The 19,928-nt window shown below is 36.1% G+C and overlaps 1 protein-coding gene across 1 annotated transcript in view; it reads left to right on the top strand.

The window, feature by feature from the left end:
- dpr17 (defective proboscis extension response 17) overlaps positions 1–19,258 on the top strand; it is a 126,183-nt gene extending 106,925 nt beyond the window's left edge. The window contains exons 4-7 of the mRNA XM_073963460.1: positions 12,121–12,358; positions 12,585–12,796; positions 12,937–13,042; positions 18,701–19,258. Of these exons, the coding sequence (XP_073819561.1) occupies positions 12,121–12,358; positions 12,585–12,796; positions 12,937–13,042; positions 18,701–18,804 (660 nt within the window). The 3' untranslated portion in view covers positions 18,805–19,258. The remainder of the gene's footprint in view (positions 1–12,120; positions 12,359–12,584; positions 12,797–12,936; positions 13,043–18,700) is intronic.
- Positions 19,259–19,928: the final 670 nt, after the last annotated feature.

Genomic DNA, 19,928 nt, shown 5'->3' with positions numbered 1-19,928 from the left:
ACAACAGACATAACCCAAAATAAATAATATGCCCACGATCACTCAATGTCAATCAAAACTAATTTTATAAACTCAAAGCACTATGTTATGGATAAAATGATGATATACATTCATGCAATAATCGTTCATTGTCAATCGTAATTTTTATTTTGACACTGTAGACAATTGAAACTTGTTCGTTTTTATATTCTATACTATTAAAGAGTGGTATTTTGAGGTAATTTATATTTATAAAGAGGAGTAATATTATTCAATAACAAAGGATAGGATAATATTCATTAAAGTCATATTTTTCACTTAAAAACAATGCTACCCTCAGCCTTTAAGCTAAGGGTATATGGCGAAAACCAAAAATGTTTTACAATCGATGAATCCGAGTTTCACCCATTCAGAATTCTCGAACTGTTAACATATTCTATATAGTATGATTGAAATTCTTTAAAATGAAGTGTTTTAGGAGGAATCCCATAAGGTCGACCATAAAAATTAATTTACGTGGAAGCTGTGTTGCCATCAATGTAGAAAAATAGGTAAAAATGGGTTGAAGCCAACAAGTTTTTTTATGCTCCCTTACGATTTCTGGCTTAACCTTACATTGTATAGATATATGCCCAAAGAAAGACTCAAAGAATACTTCATGGGCAATATGATACTAGTGTATCATTTTTCGATATATCCACTGCATCCAACTAAAATTGATGCTGACATTTTGAAGGATTATATAACTCGTGATTTTACGTCGTTTAATGCATATCTCATGAGTGTGCTAAAGGCCAATATTTGATGTGTGATTTTTTTTAAAAAAACCTATTTTTTGCGTTTGCAAGTGCAATTTAATTACCTTTATACCCCGCGTGAATTTAGTTTTTTTGCGCGATGGATCTAGTGAGTCCTTCCGCGATCGAATCCATCCACTAAAACCGCGGATATAGATACCTTGGAAATACGAAAATCGGCAAAAATATATTTTGACAAATCGGCGTATTAAACCGCGATTTTCTTTAAATTTTTTTACATAAATGGAATCCTTTATACGCGATTATAATATCTGCGAAAACGCGTGTCATAAATTACAGAGATTCGCGAGTAATATGGGTTTTCTTATCAGAAATAGAATGTGGAGGCACATCTGCTGTTCTTAAAGAATCTACTTGAAATAGATGTATATGGACGTATTTTTAATGGGTGCTACTAAAACCGTAAGCGCATCGAAATCGTATGCAAATTACTCGATTTTTACCCACTTTAAGGTTTTTTGCATTGTGTGATGCAACTGGCGGCACACTTTGACCGCTGAGTGAAACATCGAAATATGCATAAATATTGAAAGAGATTGATTCGCTGTATCCAAAATGCGCATGCGCATCAACTGATTTTAACTAATTCGCGAATAATAGGCTTTTTAATTTTCACAGTTTTTGAATGATTGTAATTTCAATATTACTCTTAATTTCCTATCCTTATAAGTTATCACAGTAAGCAACTGAGCTTTCACGATGGTAAACCATATATCTTGATGAAGTTTTAGCAGTACACATTAATTATTGCATGGGATTTTAACGAAATACTCGTAGTTGGAGAACTCCCAAATATTTTTTCTAATTTTTCGAATCAAACCAAAAAATATATTTGCAACAATATTTTTCCAACTATAAGTTTTTATACCCTCCACCATAGTATGGAGGGTATATTAAGTTTGTTTTTCCGTTTGTAACGCATTGAAATACTCATTTGCGACCCTATAAAGTATATATATTCTTGATCAGGGTAAAATTCTAAGTCGATCTGAGCACGTCCGTCCGTCCGTCCGTCCGTCCGTCCGTCCGTCCGTCTGTGGTAATCACTCTAGCATCCACAAAAATGGAGATAGGACGCTGAAATTTTGGGAAAAAATGCGTCTTTTGTTTGCAGGCAGGTCAAGTTCGATGATGGGCTATATCGGTCCACGTTTTGGTATAGCCCCCATATAACGGTACCCCCCGATTTGCGGTATTTTGACGTTTTAGCTACATTTTTAGACCGATTTTGCTATAATTTGACATTTAGGGTTCTTAAGTATCAATAAACTTATATAACAAAAGTTGTGGACATAGGTCCACGTTTTGGTATAGCCCCCATATAACGGTACCCCCCGATTTGCGGTATTTTGACGTTTTTAGCTACATTTTTAGACCGATTTAGCTATAATTTGACATTTAGGGTTCTTAAGTATCAAAAAACTTATATAACAAAAGTTGTGGACATAGGTCCACGTTTTGGTATAGCCCCCCTATAACGGTACCCCCGATTCACGGTATTTTGACGTTTTTAGCTACATTATCAGACCGATGTAGCTATAATTTGACATTTAGGGTTCTTAAATGTCAATGAACTTATATAACAAAAGTTGTGGACATAGGTCCACGTTTTGGTATAGCCCCCATATAACGGTACCCCCCGATTTACGGTATTTTTACGGTTTTAGCTAAATTTTTAGACCGATTTAGCTATAATTTGACATTTAGGTTTCTTAAGTATCAATAAACATATATAACAAAAGTTGTGGACATAGGTCCACGTTTTGGTATAGCCCCCATATAACGGTACCCCCCGATATACGGTATTTTGACGTTTTAGCTACATTATCAGACCGATGTAGCTATAATTTGACATTTAGGGTTCTTAAGTATTATTAAACTTATATATTAGAAGTTGTGGACATAGGTCAACGTTGTGGTATATCCCCCATATAACGGTACCCCGATTTACGGTATTTTGACGTTTTTAGCTACATTTTCAGACCGATTTAGCTATATTTTTGACATTTAGGGTTCTTAAGTGTCATTAAACTTATTTAACAAAACTTGTGGACATAGGTTTACGTTTTGGTATAGCCCCCATATAACCGTACCCCCCGATTTGCGGTATTTTGACGTTTGTAGCTACATTTTCAGACCGATTTAGCTATAATTTGACATTTAGGGTTCTTAAGTGTCAATAAACTTATATAACAAAATTTGTGGACATAGGTCCACGTTTTGGTATAGCCCCCATATAACGGTACCCCCCATTTACGGTATTTTGACGGTTTTAGCTACATTTGCAGACCGATTTAGCTATAATTTGACATTTAGGGTTCTTAAGTATCAATAAACTTATATAACAAAAGTTGTGGTATATCCCCCAGCAAAAAGTTTGCCTCCAAAGAGGCAGTTAAATGATATGTACAAGTGATCTGGAAGTGCATCAAATTATGCATTTTCACTCATGATTTTTACAAGAGCGTGACTACTGAAAGAGGCACTCCATTGCACTGCATTTTAACTGACCCTCTGGCACTGCATTTTAACTGACCCTTTCGCACTGCATTTTAACTGACCCTTTGGGGTAGAATAGGATGCAGTCCAAAGCACGTGTTTTGTGCAAGCCATTACAAAATATCCCAGAACAAATAAAATGCATTTATTATTTGTGGAGAACAAAAATATTAAGAACTTTATTACATTAACACAAATTATGAAAATTCTCCATTGAATTCAATCGCAAACATGCGTGTTTCCTCCACTCTCTATTTAATCCAAGCTGAATTGTTTATGCTTCATCTGATATTTGGGTTTGATTTTGTCTTGCCATCACCAGTTAAGATTTCGACATGTACTCCAACAGCACTCCATTGGAAATTTTCTTCTCGTGAGTTACCGGAAAAATGTTCACAAATTAAATATTTTGTAGTTTGTATTAGCAAATTTTTGGAAATTTTAACACGTTTATTTCTTTTTATAAAATGTATGCCGCTAATGCCACTGTCTGTAGAGATGTACACACTGATTTATGACTTGTAGGGATCTCTAACAACTGCTAATAAAATGTAGCGAACGGAGTGCCTTTTTCACGACTCCGTTTGGACTGCATCCGGATGCTGTTAAATTGTGAGGAATTGGAGTGCCTTTTTCACGACTCCGTTGAACTGCATCCGGATGTTGTTAAAATGTGACAATTGGATGTGATTCCTTGGATTGCATCCAAATGCGGTTAAAATGTGAGGACTGGAGTGCCTTTTTCACGACTCCGTTTGAACTGCATCAAACATGCCGTGAAAGAACTAATCCACATTGCACTACTTCCAATTTATTTTGCTGGGCCCCCATATAACGGTAACCCCCGATTTACGGTATTTTGACGTTTTTTAGCTACATTTTCAGACCGATGAAGCTATAATTTGACATTTGAAGTTCTTAAATGTCAATAAACTTAAACTTAAACTTAACTTAAATGTCAATAAATAAACAAAACTTGTGGACATAGGTCCACGTTTTGGTATAGCCCCCATATAACGGTACCCCACCCATTTACGGTATTTTGACGTTTTTAGCTACATTTTCAGACCGATATAGCTATAATTTGACATTTAAGGTTCTTAAGTGTAACTAAACTTATATAACAAAAGTTGTGGACCTAGGTCCACGTTTTGGTATAGCCCCCATATAACGGTACCCCCGATTTACGGCATTTTGACGTTTTTATCTACATTTTCAGACCGATTTTGCTATCAATTGACATTTAGGGTTCTTAAATGTCAATAAACTTATATAACTAGTGGACATAGGTCCATGTTTTGGAATAGCCCCCATATAACGTTACCGCCCGATTTCAGGTATTTTGAGAATTTTACCAACAAGTTTTAACCGAATTATCTGTAATTTGAACATTTGACATTTGAAATTCTTAGTGGTCACCACACCTCTCCACCAAAAATTGTCAAGAAAGCCCCCATATAACGGTACCTCCCGATTTTCAGTAATTTGATGACTTTAGCTACAATATTAAACCGAACTAGCAGTAATTTGACATTTGAAGTTCTTAGTGGTCACAACACCTCTCCATCAAAAATTGTCAACATAGGTCCATGTTCGGATATAGCTCACATGTAACGGTACCTCCCAATTTTCAATAATTTGGCAATTTTAGCTATAATTTTTAACAGAACTAACTGCAATTTGACATTTGAAGGTTGTAGTGGTCACCACACATCTGCATCAACAATTTTCAACATAGCCCCAATATAACGATACTTCCCGATTTTCGGTACTTAAGGATTTTACTTAAAATGTTTAACCGAACGTAGGTCCATGTTTTTGTATAGCCCCAAAACAAACCTCCCGATTTTCCGTACCTTAGCTTTATTTTTTGGACGAACTTTCTGTAATTTCAAATTTAAAAGTCAACAAAAATTCTGCAACAAAAATTGTTCATTTAAGTTCATATTTTCGTATAGCCCAGATACCTCCGAACTAGCTGTTAATGACATTTGAAGTTCTCACGTTATGTACCGATTTTCAATATTTTGAGGATTCTAGCTAAATTTTTTAACCGAATTAGGAGTTATTTGACATTAAAGGCTCCCATCAAAAACTGTCAACATAGGCCCATGTTTTATTATAACCCCCTATATAACAGTACCTCCCAATTTCTAGCCCACCAAAAATTGTCAACAGTTAGATATAGGCACCATAAAAAGAGCCTCCCGAATGAAGCATTTTATGTACACTATCTGACATTTTAACGTACTCACTTAAAGTTGGGGACAGGAATGAATATTTTATGGTGGAGGGTATGAAAAGTTCGGCCCGGCCGAACTTAATGCTTTTTTACTTGTTCTCTTTTGTTGTTGCTATAATATGCAATTTATGTACCCAATCTCTATAAATTTGGTATCATATTTTTCTACGCATAGTCTAGATTCCGGATATATTTTTTAAATTATTTTTTGAGGGTTTGCACGGACTCTGGGACAGGATAATTTGGATTTACTTCAAAATTTTTTTTATTATTTCTTGATTTTCCTCGAAAATAATAATAAATTTAATAACTATTTAAACATCTACTAATAGATATGGAATGCTGTTAACGATTTATGCATACATTTTCTAATAACAACAAATAAGATATTTTTAAATATTTTTTCTTTATATGAGAATAAAATCCGCTATAACTTCTGCGCGCATCGTCCAATTTTATGAACGCGAACAGGTTTGAAATCAAAATTTTTTTATTTTTTTCAAATGGAATTGCAAAGGATTTTTGGTTTTTGCCGTACATCTTGATACGACCGAAAATGTTATTATCGAAATAATTGTTTTAGTCCTCAAGTACATTTGGACCAAATCTGTTTGAGACAATTTGGAGCCGATCCATATCCGTCCGTCCATCTGACGGACTGATCAGCCGAAATTTTATACTTTGTAATATTTTGCTAAAAACTTAGTTTAAGTGTTACCTAAGATGGGCAATATCGGTCCACTTTTTGGGTACCTCCCCGACAAAAGATAAAAATTTGTCTACAAAAGGGTATGAGCTATAACTACCGAAGATAGCAATCGATTTGGTTCGACTTTGCAAATCGTATTATTCATTTCAGATATAGTTCGGCTTCGAATAAGGTCCACTATATCGGTCCACTCCTTCGGGTACCTTCCACACAAAATTCGGAAAGAGGGATTTTAAGAGCTCCTCCCTGATCGCTTTGAACTTTTTTCAGCAGATTTTCAGCAAAAGGCAAATACAACTAAAACAAGTGAGCCAAGGCCATAGTCGGTACGGGGCCGACTATGTGATACCCTACACCACTACCTCTGTGCATAGTCTTTTCACTCGAAAACATTTCTTTTAGGGAGATACGAAAGTTTTCACTTTTCTGGATTTTATACCAAATGACTTAAGGCGAACTGAACCACAATAATTAATATTTTATTTAATTAATTGGATTAATCGAGCTAATATGGCCTAAGGAGTTTTGTATTGAAAAATGAATTCTAGCGAAATACCACACACTCAACCATTACGCTACGATCGTTTCGCCTAGTGGTTTAAGCCAGGCTAGAAGACAAAGGCTGATTTTGATAACTTCTATTTATACAAACATTTTTACAATTTTGTAATTATGAAGTATTTATGGAAGTCTTTTTCTTTATCAAGTCACCCTAGTGTCTTGTCTAGGAATCATTTTCTCAATACATACACATATACAATCGAAGGGGGGTTTCCTTCATGAATTGTAATGCCTTCAGTTTTTGAAGTTTTTGGATATCATGTCGACTAGTTTTGTTGATATGATACATTGGCATCATGTCGACTAGTTTGTTGATATGATACATTGGCAGTGGCTTAGAACGCTGAGATCTCGACAACATTGTCTGTTTGTTGGAGAGGACCCAGGTTCAAACCTCAGCCGGGGCAGCCGGGCTCTGCTGTGAAGATTTTTATTTATTATTGTCTTTTTAGGACGAAGGCCATTATTTATGAAAGTTTTTAATTAATTAATTGGATTAATCGAGCTAATATGGCCTAAGGAGTTTTGTATTGAAAATGAATTCTAGCGAAATACCACACACTCAACCATTACGCTACGATCGTTTCGCCTAGTGGTTTAAGCCAGGCTCATCAGGCGTATTTGAATGCTAATGGCTAGGCGAAACGATCGTAGCGTAATGGTTGAGTGTGTGGTATTTCGCTAGAATTCATTTTTCAATACAAAACTCCTTAGGCCATATTAGCTCGATTAATCCAATTAATTAATTAAAAACTTTCATAAATAATGGCCTTCGTCCTAAAAAGACAATAATAAATAAAAATCTTCACAGCAGAGCCCGGCTGCCCCGGCTGAGGTTTGAACCTGGGTCCTCTCCAACAAACAGACAATGTTGTCGAGATCTCAGCGTTCTAAGCCACTGCCAATGTATCATATCAACAAACTAGTCGACATGATGCCAATGTATCATATCAACAAAACTAGTCGACATGATATCCAAAAACTTCAAAAACTGAAGGCATTACAATTCATGAAGGAAACCCCCCTTCGATTGTATATGTGTATGTATTGAGAAAATGATTCCTAGACAAGACACTAGGGTGACTTGATAAAGAAAAAGACTTCCATAAATACTTCATAATTACAAAATTGTAAAAATGTTTGTATAAATAGAAGTTATCAAAATCAGCCTTTGTCTTCTAGCCATTAGCATTCAAATACGCCTGATGAGCCTGGCTTAAACCACTAGGCGAAACGATCGTAGCGTAATGGTTGAGTGTGTGGTATTTCGCTAGAATTCATTTTTCAATACAAAACTCCTTAGGCCATATTAGCTCGATTAATCCAATTAATTAATTAAAAACTTTCATAAATAATGGCCTTCGTCCTAAAAAGACAATAATAAATAAAAATTAATATTTTATTTTATATTTGAGTACTATTGACGAACATCAATATTCTTCTATCTCTGTGAGAAAATTTCGTGATGATCCGATCAAAATTCCGACCTGTAGTGTGATTGCAGAAAAAGTGGAAAAAGGGATGTATTACCGACTATTGCGATATGTCTATTATTTGACCACCTACGCCAACCTACTTTGCATAGTTTTAAAGACGAGATTTTCTACTTTCTTAGTCAGGATTTGCATGTAGATGGCTTTGCATAGAAAATTTTGATTCTATTAGCGACTATTGTGATATCTTCGTAGTTTGACCTACGACAACCTACGTTACATCGTTGTAAAGGTGATATTTGCTACTTTCCTTCCCAGGTTTTTCTTTTTATATACCCCTTATAGACGCTGAGATATTTGCTTTGGAATAAAATGTTGAATTTTTCTACAAATACATTTTTTGCTCATTCCGACCCCTTAATATTATCCGAACATCACCAAAATCAATAGGCTTCTTCCTCTGTGAGACCTCCATTAGCCCTCGAAATTTCGTGACGATCCGATCCAATATGCGACCTGTAGCGTGATTTCCAAAAAATGGAAAAATGGGATGTATTACCGACTATTGCGATATCCCCGTTAGTTGGTACCTACGTCGACCTAGTTTCCATCATTGTAAAGATGGGATCTTTTATTTTATAGTCGGGCTTTGCTTTTGGAAAGTCCTCAAATAAAGCTGTGATATTCGTCATTATAATTAAAATCGCAAAAATGAAAAGTTGGGTTTTATTTGTGACTATTGTGATATCTTCGTTGTTTGATCACCTACGAGAACCTACCTAACATCATAAGAAAGGTGATATTTTCTACTTTCATTCTCAAGTTTTGCTTTTGGTATACTTCTTATATAAGCTGAGATATTCGCTTTGAAAAAAAACGTTGTCTTTTTATCCAAATAAGTTTTTTGCCCATTCCGACCCCTAAATATTATCCGACCATCACCAAAATCAATAGGCTTCTTCACCTCCGGGACCCCATCAACGTTCAAAATTCCGTGACGATCCGATCAAAATTGCGACCTGTAGCGTGATTTCTGTAAAAATGGATAAATGGGATGTATTACCGACTATTGCGATATCTCCGTTATTTGGTCACCTACTCCGACCTAGTTTGCACCATTATAAAGACGGAATCTTATACTTCATAGTCAGGCTTTGCTGAGAAGAAAAACGTTGGAAAAAACGTTGTCTTTTTATCCACATAAGTTTTTTGACCATTTCGACCCCTAAATATTATCCGACCATCACCAAAATGAATAGGCTTCTTCCCCTCCGGGACCCCCATCAAAATCCAAAATTTCGTAACGATCCGATCAAAATTGCGACCTGTAGCGTGATTACAAGGTTTAGATGGACAGACGGAAAGACACACATAGCCAGATCGACTCAGCTCGTCGAGACATTCATTTTGGTATATATAAGTATGGGTCTACGACCATTATTTCGATGCGTTACAAACTTTTTGGCCAAAATCAACTTATAATACCCTCCCCACACAGTGGTGTAGGGTATAAAAAGTCTGAATTTGGTCCTACCACAATTATAGGTGGAGAAGTTTTTTAACTGCTTTGGAACTGTTAATGCCAAATGACACCCAAAAACCTTAGTTCGGGAAATACCGTTTAATGGGGGATATTTTTAAACCTGCACCTGTATCCACATTTTTTGATCTAGAAGTTTGCTGGCCACTGGGAACCCTAAGTGTCAATTTAGAACCAAGTTAGGCCGATAAAATACCTCAAATTGCTCGGTACTAATTTGCATCCAATTCGGGCTGAAACATCGATAAAATCTTCAAAATACCTGAAATCGGGCGGTACCTTCATATTGAGACAATTCAAAAACGGACGATCGGCCAATAATTGCGGCCTGGAGTTTAATTACAATTTATAATGGACAGACGGACACACATCGCTAAATCGCATCATCTCGTCGAGACATTGGGGGATCTAGGATGAATATTTCGCGGTGTTGCATGCATTTTTAGCAAAACAAACTTATTATACCATTCCTATAATGTTGGGTATAAATATGCATTCTTGAAAATATTTATAAGCAAGAACAATTTTGAATTTATTGTGAAGTTTAAAAGATCGCAACTCTCATAAAAAATCATAATCTCTGATTATGAAGATTTTCATGGTTACACGTCTGTAAACTGAACAAAAAATTCTACATTTTCCTTTCCCAGATAATGGAGTTTTACGGATAATTGATTCCCGGATAATTGATTTTGGACTGTATTTGCATTTAAGTGTCTTTTGGCCATAGCCAGTTCAAGTTCCAAGATGTGCTATAGGCCCATATTACTCCCATATAACAGTACCTCCCGATTTTCGGTATTTTTGGGATTTTAGGTTTGAGGTTTCTAGTGGTCGCAACAAGTCTCTACCAAAATTGTCAAAAACGGTACCTATTAGTTCGATCTAAAGTACTTGCACTTTGACATGTTGTCACTACATTTCCCCATCTGAAATTGTCAACATAGATCCATGTTTTCGTATAGCCCCCATATAATGGTACCTCTCGATTTAAGTTATTTTTTGCACGGATGCGTCTTTCGTATGCAGGCAGGTCAAATTCAAAGAAAATAGGACTATATTGGCCCACTTTAGGCATAGCTTTCATATAACAGTACCGCCCGATTTCAAATACTTTGGAGGTTTTATCGTGGTTATCGGTTAAATTAGGTGTAATATGGCATTTAGGATTCCAAGTGGCCAAGAAATTTATACACCAAAAATGTGGATCTACGTCCACATTTTGGAATAGGCCACATATAAAAGTTCCCATAATTTTGGTTATTTTGAAGTTTTAATCGAAATTTTTATCAACGTTTTTTTCTTCAAAAAACTTCTCTAACGAATTCCAAGTTTTGGTATAGCCACATTATATCGGGCGGTTTTTGACCAAATTAGCTGTAATTTGGTATTTTAGGTCAAAAAAACATCCCCACCACAAATTGTGGACACAGTTATTTTCGTTAAAGAGACAACTAATCATTTCATTTTAGTCCGCCATATTTTATTGTGGAGGTTATAAAAAGTAAGACGCGGCCAGACTTAATGCTTGTTTACTTGTTTCAACTGTGGGCATCCACGTGGCATGTTCAGGTTTTGGAACTTAATGGTTTGCAACTGTAAAAATAATAAATCTTAATCCATTACAAAGGATATATTCCTTCCCAATTTTAGCATCAGAATTGGCGCTCTCGTAGAACATTATTTCGGTCTGTTGTTTTCGGTCATGGTTCATATGAGAACTGAAGTTCTATCCTACTGAAAGCAGTGAATAATCTACGATCTGAATTTTTTTGTAATTAAGGCCTCGGATTACTTTCGAAGGTATACCACGTTTAAATTTTACGGATTCAATCGCAAAAATATAATTAATTCAAAAGAAAGTCTATACATCCCTTTACTAATGCCCTAAAAGTTCTAAAGCCCAATCAAATGTATCTGAATTAACATCTCCGTGTAAGGTGCTTTGGAGAAGATTTGTAAGCTTAGATACCGATAGTTCTTACATTTGGATAAATTTCTCTTGTGGAAATCCACATTTCACGAGATATTCACCGAAAATCTTCTAAAAGTCAAAAATATTTAGGTGTGGATTTATGATAGTATTCGTTTAATGTCCATTGTGTACCTTTTCGGGAAATTAGTTTATTTTTACACGATAAAGGCAGGCGGCATAGCGGATTGGTATTGTCAAATAATGCCGTTTTTAAGGGTCTGTCACCAAACGGACTGATACTTTCTATCAATCGTCTATCAATTAGACATTTCTAACTATGGCTCATTATTTTCCTTTCGGCATTTTTCAACTTTGTTCATGCAATTGTAAATAATTTTTTATTCGCTGTTCTTTTCACTTTCAGATACACCGTCTGCAAAATAAACCTGTGTCGTGGGTGCGTTTACGTGATGGTCATATCATATCTGTCGATCAGACAACTTTTATTGCGGATCAAAGATTTCAGGCAATATTTCAGGATGACAAAGAATACACCTGGTCATTGCAAATCAAATATGTGCAACCATCCGATGAGGGTTGGTTTGAGTGTCAGGCTAGTTCAGAGCCAAAAATGAGTGCTAAAGTCTATTTAAAAGTGATTGGTAAGTGTCAATATGAAACGAGATGTCAATTTCATTAAACCAACAAAAACAAAAAGAACAACCCAAATCAGGTGCAAACACTGTTCAAAGAAAATTTACCAATCAATGAAATGCTTTGTGATGTGTGAGTGGCATTGTAATTTAAATGTTTGTCTGTTTGTTTGTTCTTTTTTCTCCTCCCATGTTTTTTCCCGTACCTACCATTGTCCTCATTGCTCTCATTTAGTACCATTAACCGAACTGATTGGAGACCAATCACGTTTTGTTAAGGCCGGCAGTAAAGTGGCATTGCATTGTATTGTGCGTGGCACATTGGATCCGCCACAGTACATTATCTGGTATCGTGATAAAACGCAAATAAGTGATGACAATAAACTGGGATGGTATACACAATTGGATCGAAATATTTTCGGAAATAATGGTGATAATGAAAATACGGTAAGTTTAATAGTAACATTTTTCTATTCAACCTTATGTCTAAAACATAATAGCTAATTTGAAAATGAAAAAAAAAATCATTTGTTGTTTTTCTTTTCGTTTTATTGTCGCTCTCTTTTTCTGCCATTCACTGTCGCTAGATTGGGTCACTCATTATACCATCTGTACGTAAAGTGGATTCCGGAAATTATACCTGCCAGCCATCGAATAGTGCATCTGTATCCGTTGACCTACATGTGCTTAGTGGTAAGTATTCTATAAATAGTTTGTAATTTCTCTCGTTGGTTTTTTGTTTCATTTTCATTCCGCTTTCATTTTCATTATACACATATTGTAGCTAGCACGCACATATGTATGAACATGCAATTGTGTGGTTTACGAACACACAGCATTTGAATGTTGCAACAAAACCAGTGAAATGAGTGGAAATTAACTTGCTACAAAAACTATTGTTGTTGTGTGTGAAGTTTTTTTGTGGCTCGTTTTGTTGAAGAATACTAAATAAAGAGTATTTCGCTTTAGGCGACATGTTAATTAGAAAGGTTTTCTAATGCTTCTCTTTCATTGGAATTATTTTCAATTAATTATCTTCCCTTCGGGTTTTTGTGAGAGTTTAATTATGTTCTTCATGTCTTTATTTGTGCTTTATATATTAGGGAATTAAGTTGAATTCCTGGAAAATATCAACGCCGTATGAACCGTGGTCTTATGGATAGAATTAGTTATAGCCATAACGTCATAACCATAGAAACTAACAACCAATTGTTTCTTACTAAATTGACTTCCAATCAGCTGATTGATATTACCTTATGGCTATATCATGACAAATTCTACATTTAAGACCACGGTGCATATGGCGTTGGTATTTTCCATCTAAATTCATGATTTCAAAGTTTATTCGAAGCATTTCTCTCTTATGCACTCTAAGTACTGCCTTGACTACTAATTTGATTTGTCAATAATAAACTGTTAAAGTCAGGATAGTTGGTTTGGCAGGGTAGCGTATTCTGCGCCACATTATTGAGTGCTTGGCAGATATTCTGAATTATGCTAATTCTGGCTCAATCTGATTGAGGCTGGTGTACACACCGGATCCTAATTTCGCAAAAAATTAACAAGCTGTTTATCCGTTGTCGCCGATGGTTTGCATTTATAGCCTACGCGAATAAATCAGTTTGAATACTATTCAAATCTAAGGTTATATTTTATTCCTCTCTCCCTAGGGGAGCACAAGATAATGTTTTTAAGGTTTTTGTCAATATGCCGAAGCATAGGCAAGATCTTAGCGTTCTCATGTATGTGGTCCTCCAAAATATGAACAGACATATGGCTGCAGTTCTCAGCGCTGCGTATAATCATTCTCGTACTTCGTTATCTCAATGTAATAGGAAGGGCACGAAATTGCAGAAAGTTTATGGATAAAATCACCCCATCATGGGAAACTGATTCTCTAAACTTTTTCCTGAATTCTACCAATGACTAGCAGCCACACATATTGTTAGTGATTGAACATTTCAAGCCAGATAGGAGGGTAGTATATCCGAGATTTTCGACCTACCTAGCATTGCTGGCCGCTTCGAAGGCTTCGCCACGCCCAATGCTGCATTTTGCAATTATTGTTGTTGTACTTCGCTATTGGTGACAAAAATGAGTTCGGGGTTTATAATTCACCTTTGCTGGAATACTTACCTTTGTACGGCAAAGCTCATTAAGGTCGTTCACTAGTTACGTCACCTCTTATGGAAAATGAGGACTTATTTAAATTACTCGAGCAGCAGAATAAAGACGAGTGGCTGCAACAATAAAGATGTTTAAGAATTTCGAAGATCTTCTGTCTATCTATGACGTATCTATTTATAAAATCTAACCTTTTGCCTATAAGTCTTCAAGAGGCTTCCTGTCCCCAGACGACCTCAAGCGGTTTCCTGTCTATAAAATATTTCAAGACCTTAATGTCTTCAGTTTATAGAAAACCTCAAGTTGGCCTCCAGAATAAAAGACCTCATGAAGTCTTCGGTTTTTTGAATTCGTCCAGATGTCTTCCAGATGTCTTCCGTCTGGTTATACACGACCTGAAGAAGTCTCCTGTGTGTATAAGAAGTCGTTTGTCTATAGAATACCTGAAGAGATCTTCTGTATATAGATGGTTTAAAGAGGTTGTTCGTCTATAAAAGACCTCAAGAGGTCTCCTGCCTAATAAATGCCTCTGTTTATAAAATAACTAAATAGGTCATATGTCTAGAGGAGAAGGGTCCTCTGTCTGTCTCAAGAAGTCTTCTGCGTACAGAATATCTCAATAAATTTTCTGTCTATAGAATATAGAAAAAGAAGGACTCAAGAGGTCTCCTGCCAATAGATGACCTCAAGTAGAGTTTTGTCTATAGACACCTCAAGAAGTATTCTATCTATAGAAGACCTCAAGATGTGTTTTCTCCATAGAAGATTACTAGATGATCTTTGTCTTAAGAAGACCTCAAAAGGTAATCGGTCTATAGAAGACCTCAGAGGGTATTCTGTCTATAGAAGACCTCAAGAGGTATTCTGCCTCATGAGGTCTCCTCTCTATAGAAGACCTCAAGAGGACTTCTGTCTATAGAAAACCTCAAGAGGACTTCTGTCTATAGAAGACCTCAAGTGGTCTTCTGTCTATAGAAGACTTTAAGTGGTCCTCTGTGTATAGAAGACCTCAAGATGTCTTCTGTCCATAGAAGACCTCAAGAGGTCTTCTGTCCATATACGACCTCAATAGGTCCATATACGACCTCAAGAGGACTTCTGTCTATAGAATACCTCAAGTGGTCTTCTCTCTATAGAAGACCTTAAGTGGTCCTCTGTGTATAGAAGACCTTAAGTGGTCCTCTGTGTATAGAAGACCTCAAGATGTCTTCTGTCCACAGAAGACCTCAAGACCTCAAGAGGTCTTCTGTCCATATACGACCTCAATAGGTCTTCTGTCTATATAAGTCCTCAAGAAGTCTTCTGCCTATAGAAGACCTCAAGAGGTCTTCTATCTATAGAATACCTCAAGAGGTCTTCTATCTATAGAATACCTCAAGAGGTCTTCTGTCTATAGAAGACCTCAAGAGGTGTTCTGTCTATAGAAGACCTCAAGAAGAGTTCTGTCTATAGAAAACCTCTAGAGGTCTTCTGTCTATAAAAGACCTCAAGAGGACTTCTGTCTATATAAGACCTCGAGTGGTTTTCCGTCTATAGAAGACCTTAAGTGGTTCTCTGTCTATAGAAGTCCATAAGATGTCTTCTGTCCATAAAAGACCTCAAGAGGTCTTCTGTCCATAGAAGACTTCAAGACCTCAAGAGGTCTTCTGTCCATAGACGACCTCAATAGGTATTCTATCTATAGAAGACCTCAAGAGGTCTTCTGTCTATAGTAGACCACAAGAGTCTTCACTCTATAGAAGACTCCAAGAGGACTTCTGTCTATAGCAGACCTCAAGAGGCCTTCTGTCCATATACGACCTCAATAGGTCTTCTGTCTATATAAGACCTCGAGAAGTCTTCTGCAAGAGGTCTTCAGTCTTCAAGAGGTCTTCTGTCTATAAAAGACCTCAAGAGGTCTTCTGTCAATATAAGAGCTGAAGAGGACTTCTGTCTATAGAAGACCTCAAGAGGACTTCTGTCTATATAAGACCGCGAGTGGTCTTCTATAGAAGACCTTAAGACAGAAGACGTCCATAGAAGACTTCAAGACCTTAAGAGGTCATCTGTCCATGGACGACCTCAATAGGTATTCTATCTATAGAAGACCTCAAGAGGTCTTCTGTCTATAGTAGACCACAAGAGTCTTCTGTCTATAGAAGACCTCAAGAGGTTTTCTGTCTATAGAAGACCTCAAGAGGTCTTCTTTCTATAGAAGACCTCAAGGGGTCTTCTATCTATAGAAGACCTCAAGAGGTCTTCTGTCTATAGAAGACCTTAAGAGGTCTTCTGTCTATAGAAGACCTCAAGATGTCGTCCGTCTATATAAGACTTGAAGAGGTCTTAGGACTAGAAGAAGGCCTTAGAACTTCTTCTGTCTATAGGAGACCTCAAGAGTTGTACTGTCTATAGAGGACCGAAGATGCCTACTGTCTATTGAAAACATCCATCGCCATGTTTAGCCTATAATCGGTCGATAAAAATTTTCTGTCGAGATCGTAAGTAGTCTTCTTTATAAAGAACACCTCCAGTGGTCTTCTGTCTATAGAAGACCTCAAGAGGTTTTCCGTCTATAGAAGACCATAAGTGGTCTTCTGTCTATAGAAGACCTCAAGATGTCTTCTGTCCATAGAAAACCTCAAGAGGTCTTCTGTCCATAGAAGACTTCAAAACCTCAAGAGGTCTTCTGTCTATAGACGACCTCAATAGGTCTTATGTCTATAAAAGACCTCAAGAGGTTTTCTGTCTATAGAAGACCTCAAGAGGTCTTCTGTCTATAGAAGACCTCAAGAGGTCTTCTGTCTATAGAAGACCTCAAGAGGTCTTCTGTCTATAGAAGACCTCAAGAGGTCTTCTGTCTATAGAAGACCTCAAGAGGTCTTCTGTCTATAGAAGACCTCAAGAGGTCTTCTGTCTATAGAAGACCTCAAGAGGTCTTCTGTCTATAGAAGACCTCAAGAGGTCTTCTGTCTATAGAAGACCTCAAGAGGTCTTCTGTCTATAGAAGACCTCAAGAGGTCTTCTGTCTATAGAAGACCTCAAGAGGTCTTCTGTCTATAGAAAACCTCAAGAGGTCTTCTGTCTATAGAAGACCTCAAGAGGTCTTCTGTCTATAGACGACCTCAATAGGTCTTATGTCTATAAAAGACCTCAAGAGGTTTTCTGTCTATAGAAGACCTCAAGAGGTCTTCTGTCTATAGAAGACCTCAAGAGGTCTTCTGTCTATAGAAGACTTCAAGGGGTCTTCTGTCTATGGAAGACCTCAAGAGGCCTTCTGTCCATAGAAGACCTCAAGAGGTTTTCTGTCTATAGAAGATCTCAAGAGGTTGTCTATCTATAGAAGACCTTAAGAGGTATTCTGTCTATAGACGACCTCATGAGGTAGATCTCTGGAAGAAGAGGTCATCTTTATATGGAAGACCTGAAAACCTCTTTAAATTACCTACTGAGGACTTCTGTCAATAAAAGTTGTCAGTGTATAAAATAGATATTCTGTGTATTGACGGCCTATAGAGGTCATTTCGTTTCATTTACTTTACTTCAGTCAATGGTGAATAGTCATTTGACTATAGAAGACCTAAAGAGGCCTTCCATCTACAGAAAACTTGTTTGTTTATTAAATACCTGCTAGTTCTTCTGTCTATGAAAGAATGTAAGAGGCTTTATAGAAGACCTCAAGGAATATTCTGTCTGTCCCCAAGAAGTATATTGAAGACATCAGAAGTTTTGTGTCCAAGTGGTGATACCTTTTATAAGGCAAACATTTCTGTTTTAAACTGCAGATTCCGTTATTCAAGTCATATTCGAAATAATTCTCACTAATTTAATATGTTACATATTATTGAATGAAATGACTATCTCTTCCATTCTTCGAACCGAAAATATGTAAATTTAATACCAAACACGTGAATCGTTCCATATGTAACGGTCTACCAAATATAGATATTTAAAAAAATAAATAAATTTGCTTTAATCTCTTTACGTTACGTAGTACATAAATCTCTTGCATATTTTCCACCACTATGAAAGCTACTCTATTGTATAAATATATTTTTCTCAATACAGTAAAACCATTCACAAATGGCAAACGATTTGTTTGTCAAAAGAAGATTCTCTAAAGGAATTGTTTTGTAAACTTCTTTTGTTCATTTTTGAATGGTTTCACTTTATATACCCCACTGTGATTACAAACATTGTCCATTACGTTATGCTCAATGCCTCTTTCCCTTCTTCTTCTTTTCGTTACAGGTGAATACTCAGCATCGGCCATAATGTCAGCAGCACGAACTTATGCGCTTAATGATGCGTATCTGTTGATTTTACTTTTATTGATGTTATTACACAATACGTGATTGTTGAGCGAAAATACGAATTAAGTGCAACAATTAATTTAAATTTATAGACTACAAATAGCAGTGGGAAGGGACTGACGTGCTGTCCTGCTGGCAGGGGTTCGGGGGTTTTAATGCATTGCATATTCTTACACACACATCCATCCATCGATCTATGCATACAATTCACGTAACGAGTGTAACAACAACAATAAGGTGCTGTGAACACTTGTGTATGCATGTTGTCGTCTGCGGTTGTGGTTAAAACAAATTAAGATAAAGGACAACAATAACAGATTAAACGAAATCGAAATCCCAGACACGTTTAGGATAGACAAAAACAACAACATCAACATCGTCATAAGTAGCAAAGGTATCTCTTAACTTCATCAACATTTATATTTTGTAAATAAACATAAACAAATACAACAAATATTGATAGCAAAAACAACAACTAAATCTAAAAACAAAAACATGAAAATTAAACATTAGTTGTCTTCTGACTGCAGCTCATACATAGTTAATATTATTGTAAAATTAACTTTAAATTTATATATAGAAAACTCCACAGACATGGCATTGATAAACTTAAAGTTGTGAGATATCAATAAATGTTGATCAGATTACTGAAAACTTGTATTTAAGAAAATAAAACAAACAAACAAAAACAACCATGAAATTAAGACTAAAACTGAAAAATGAAAATATGGCACGTGTTAACACAATCTCAAGTTGTTAGCATCAATTGTGTAAATTGTGTAGGTGGTATTTTTACTAGGCATAAGAAAGTGAAAAACAACAAACAATTTTTTTGCAATTATATTAAATTTCTTTGAAAATCTTCAATGGTATTGCAATCGTAAGAAACAACGTTCGTAACCCCTAAATTGTTGTTTTTATACAACATGAACAACTGATTCGTTAATTTAATTGCGTAGATAACAGTATGTCTTTCTTTGTTAATTTCCAAATGCTATACATATTAGTTAAGGGAAACCAGAACATTGTTGCCCTTTTGATAGGGATAGCTGTGGCAAATTTGTTTTTTTTTTTCGTCGTAGAACCCACATGTGGCATACCAATATTCATATTTCGACGAGATAAAGCGATTTTGAGATGTGCGTTCGTCCGTCCGTCCATTAGAA

This window comes from Musca autumnalis, unplaced genomic scaffold (assembly GCF_047663935.1).
Source record: "Musca autumnalis isolate F117 unplaced genomic scaffold, ASM4766393v1 scaffold_1, whole genome shotgun sequence".
In the NCBI taxonomy this organism is placed as follows: Eukaryota; Metazoa; Arthropoda; class Insecta; order Diptera; family Muscidae; genus Musca; species Musca autumnalis.
Note: the sequence above shows the minus strand (reverse complement) of the source record. Positions and strands in the feature narration are given on the sequence as shown.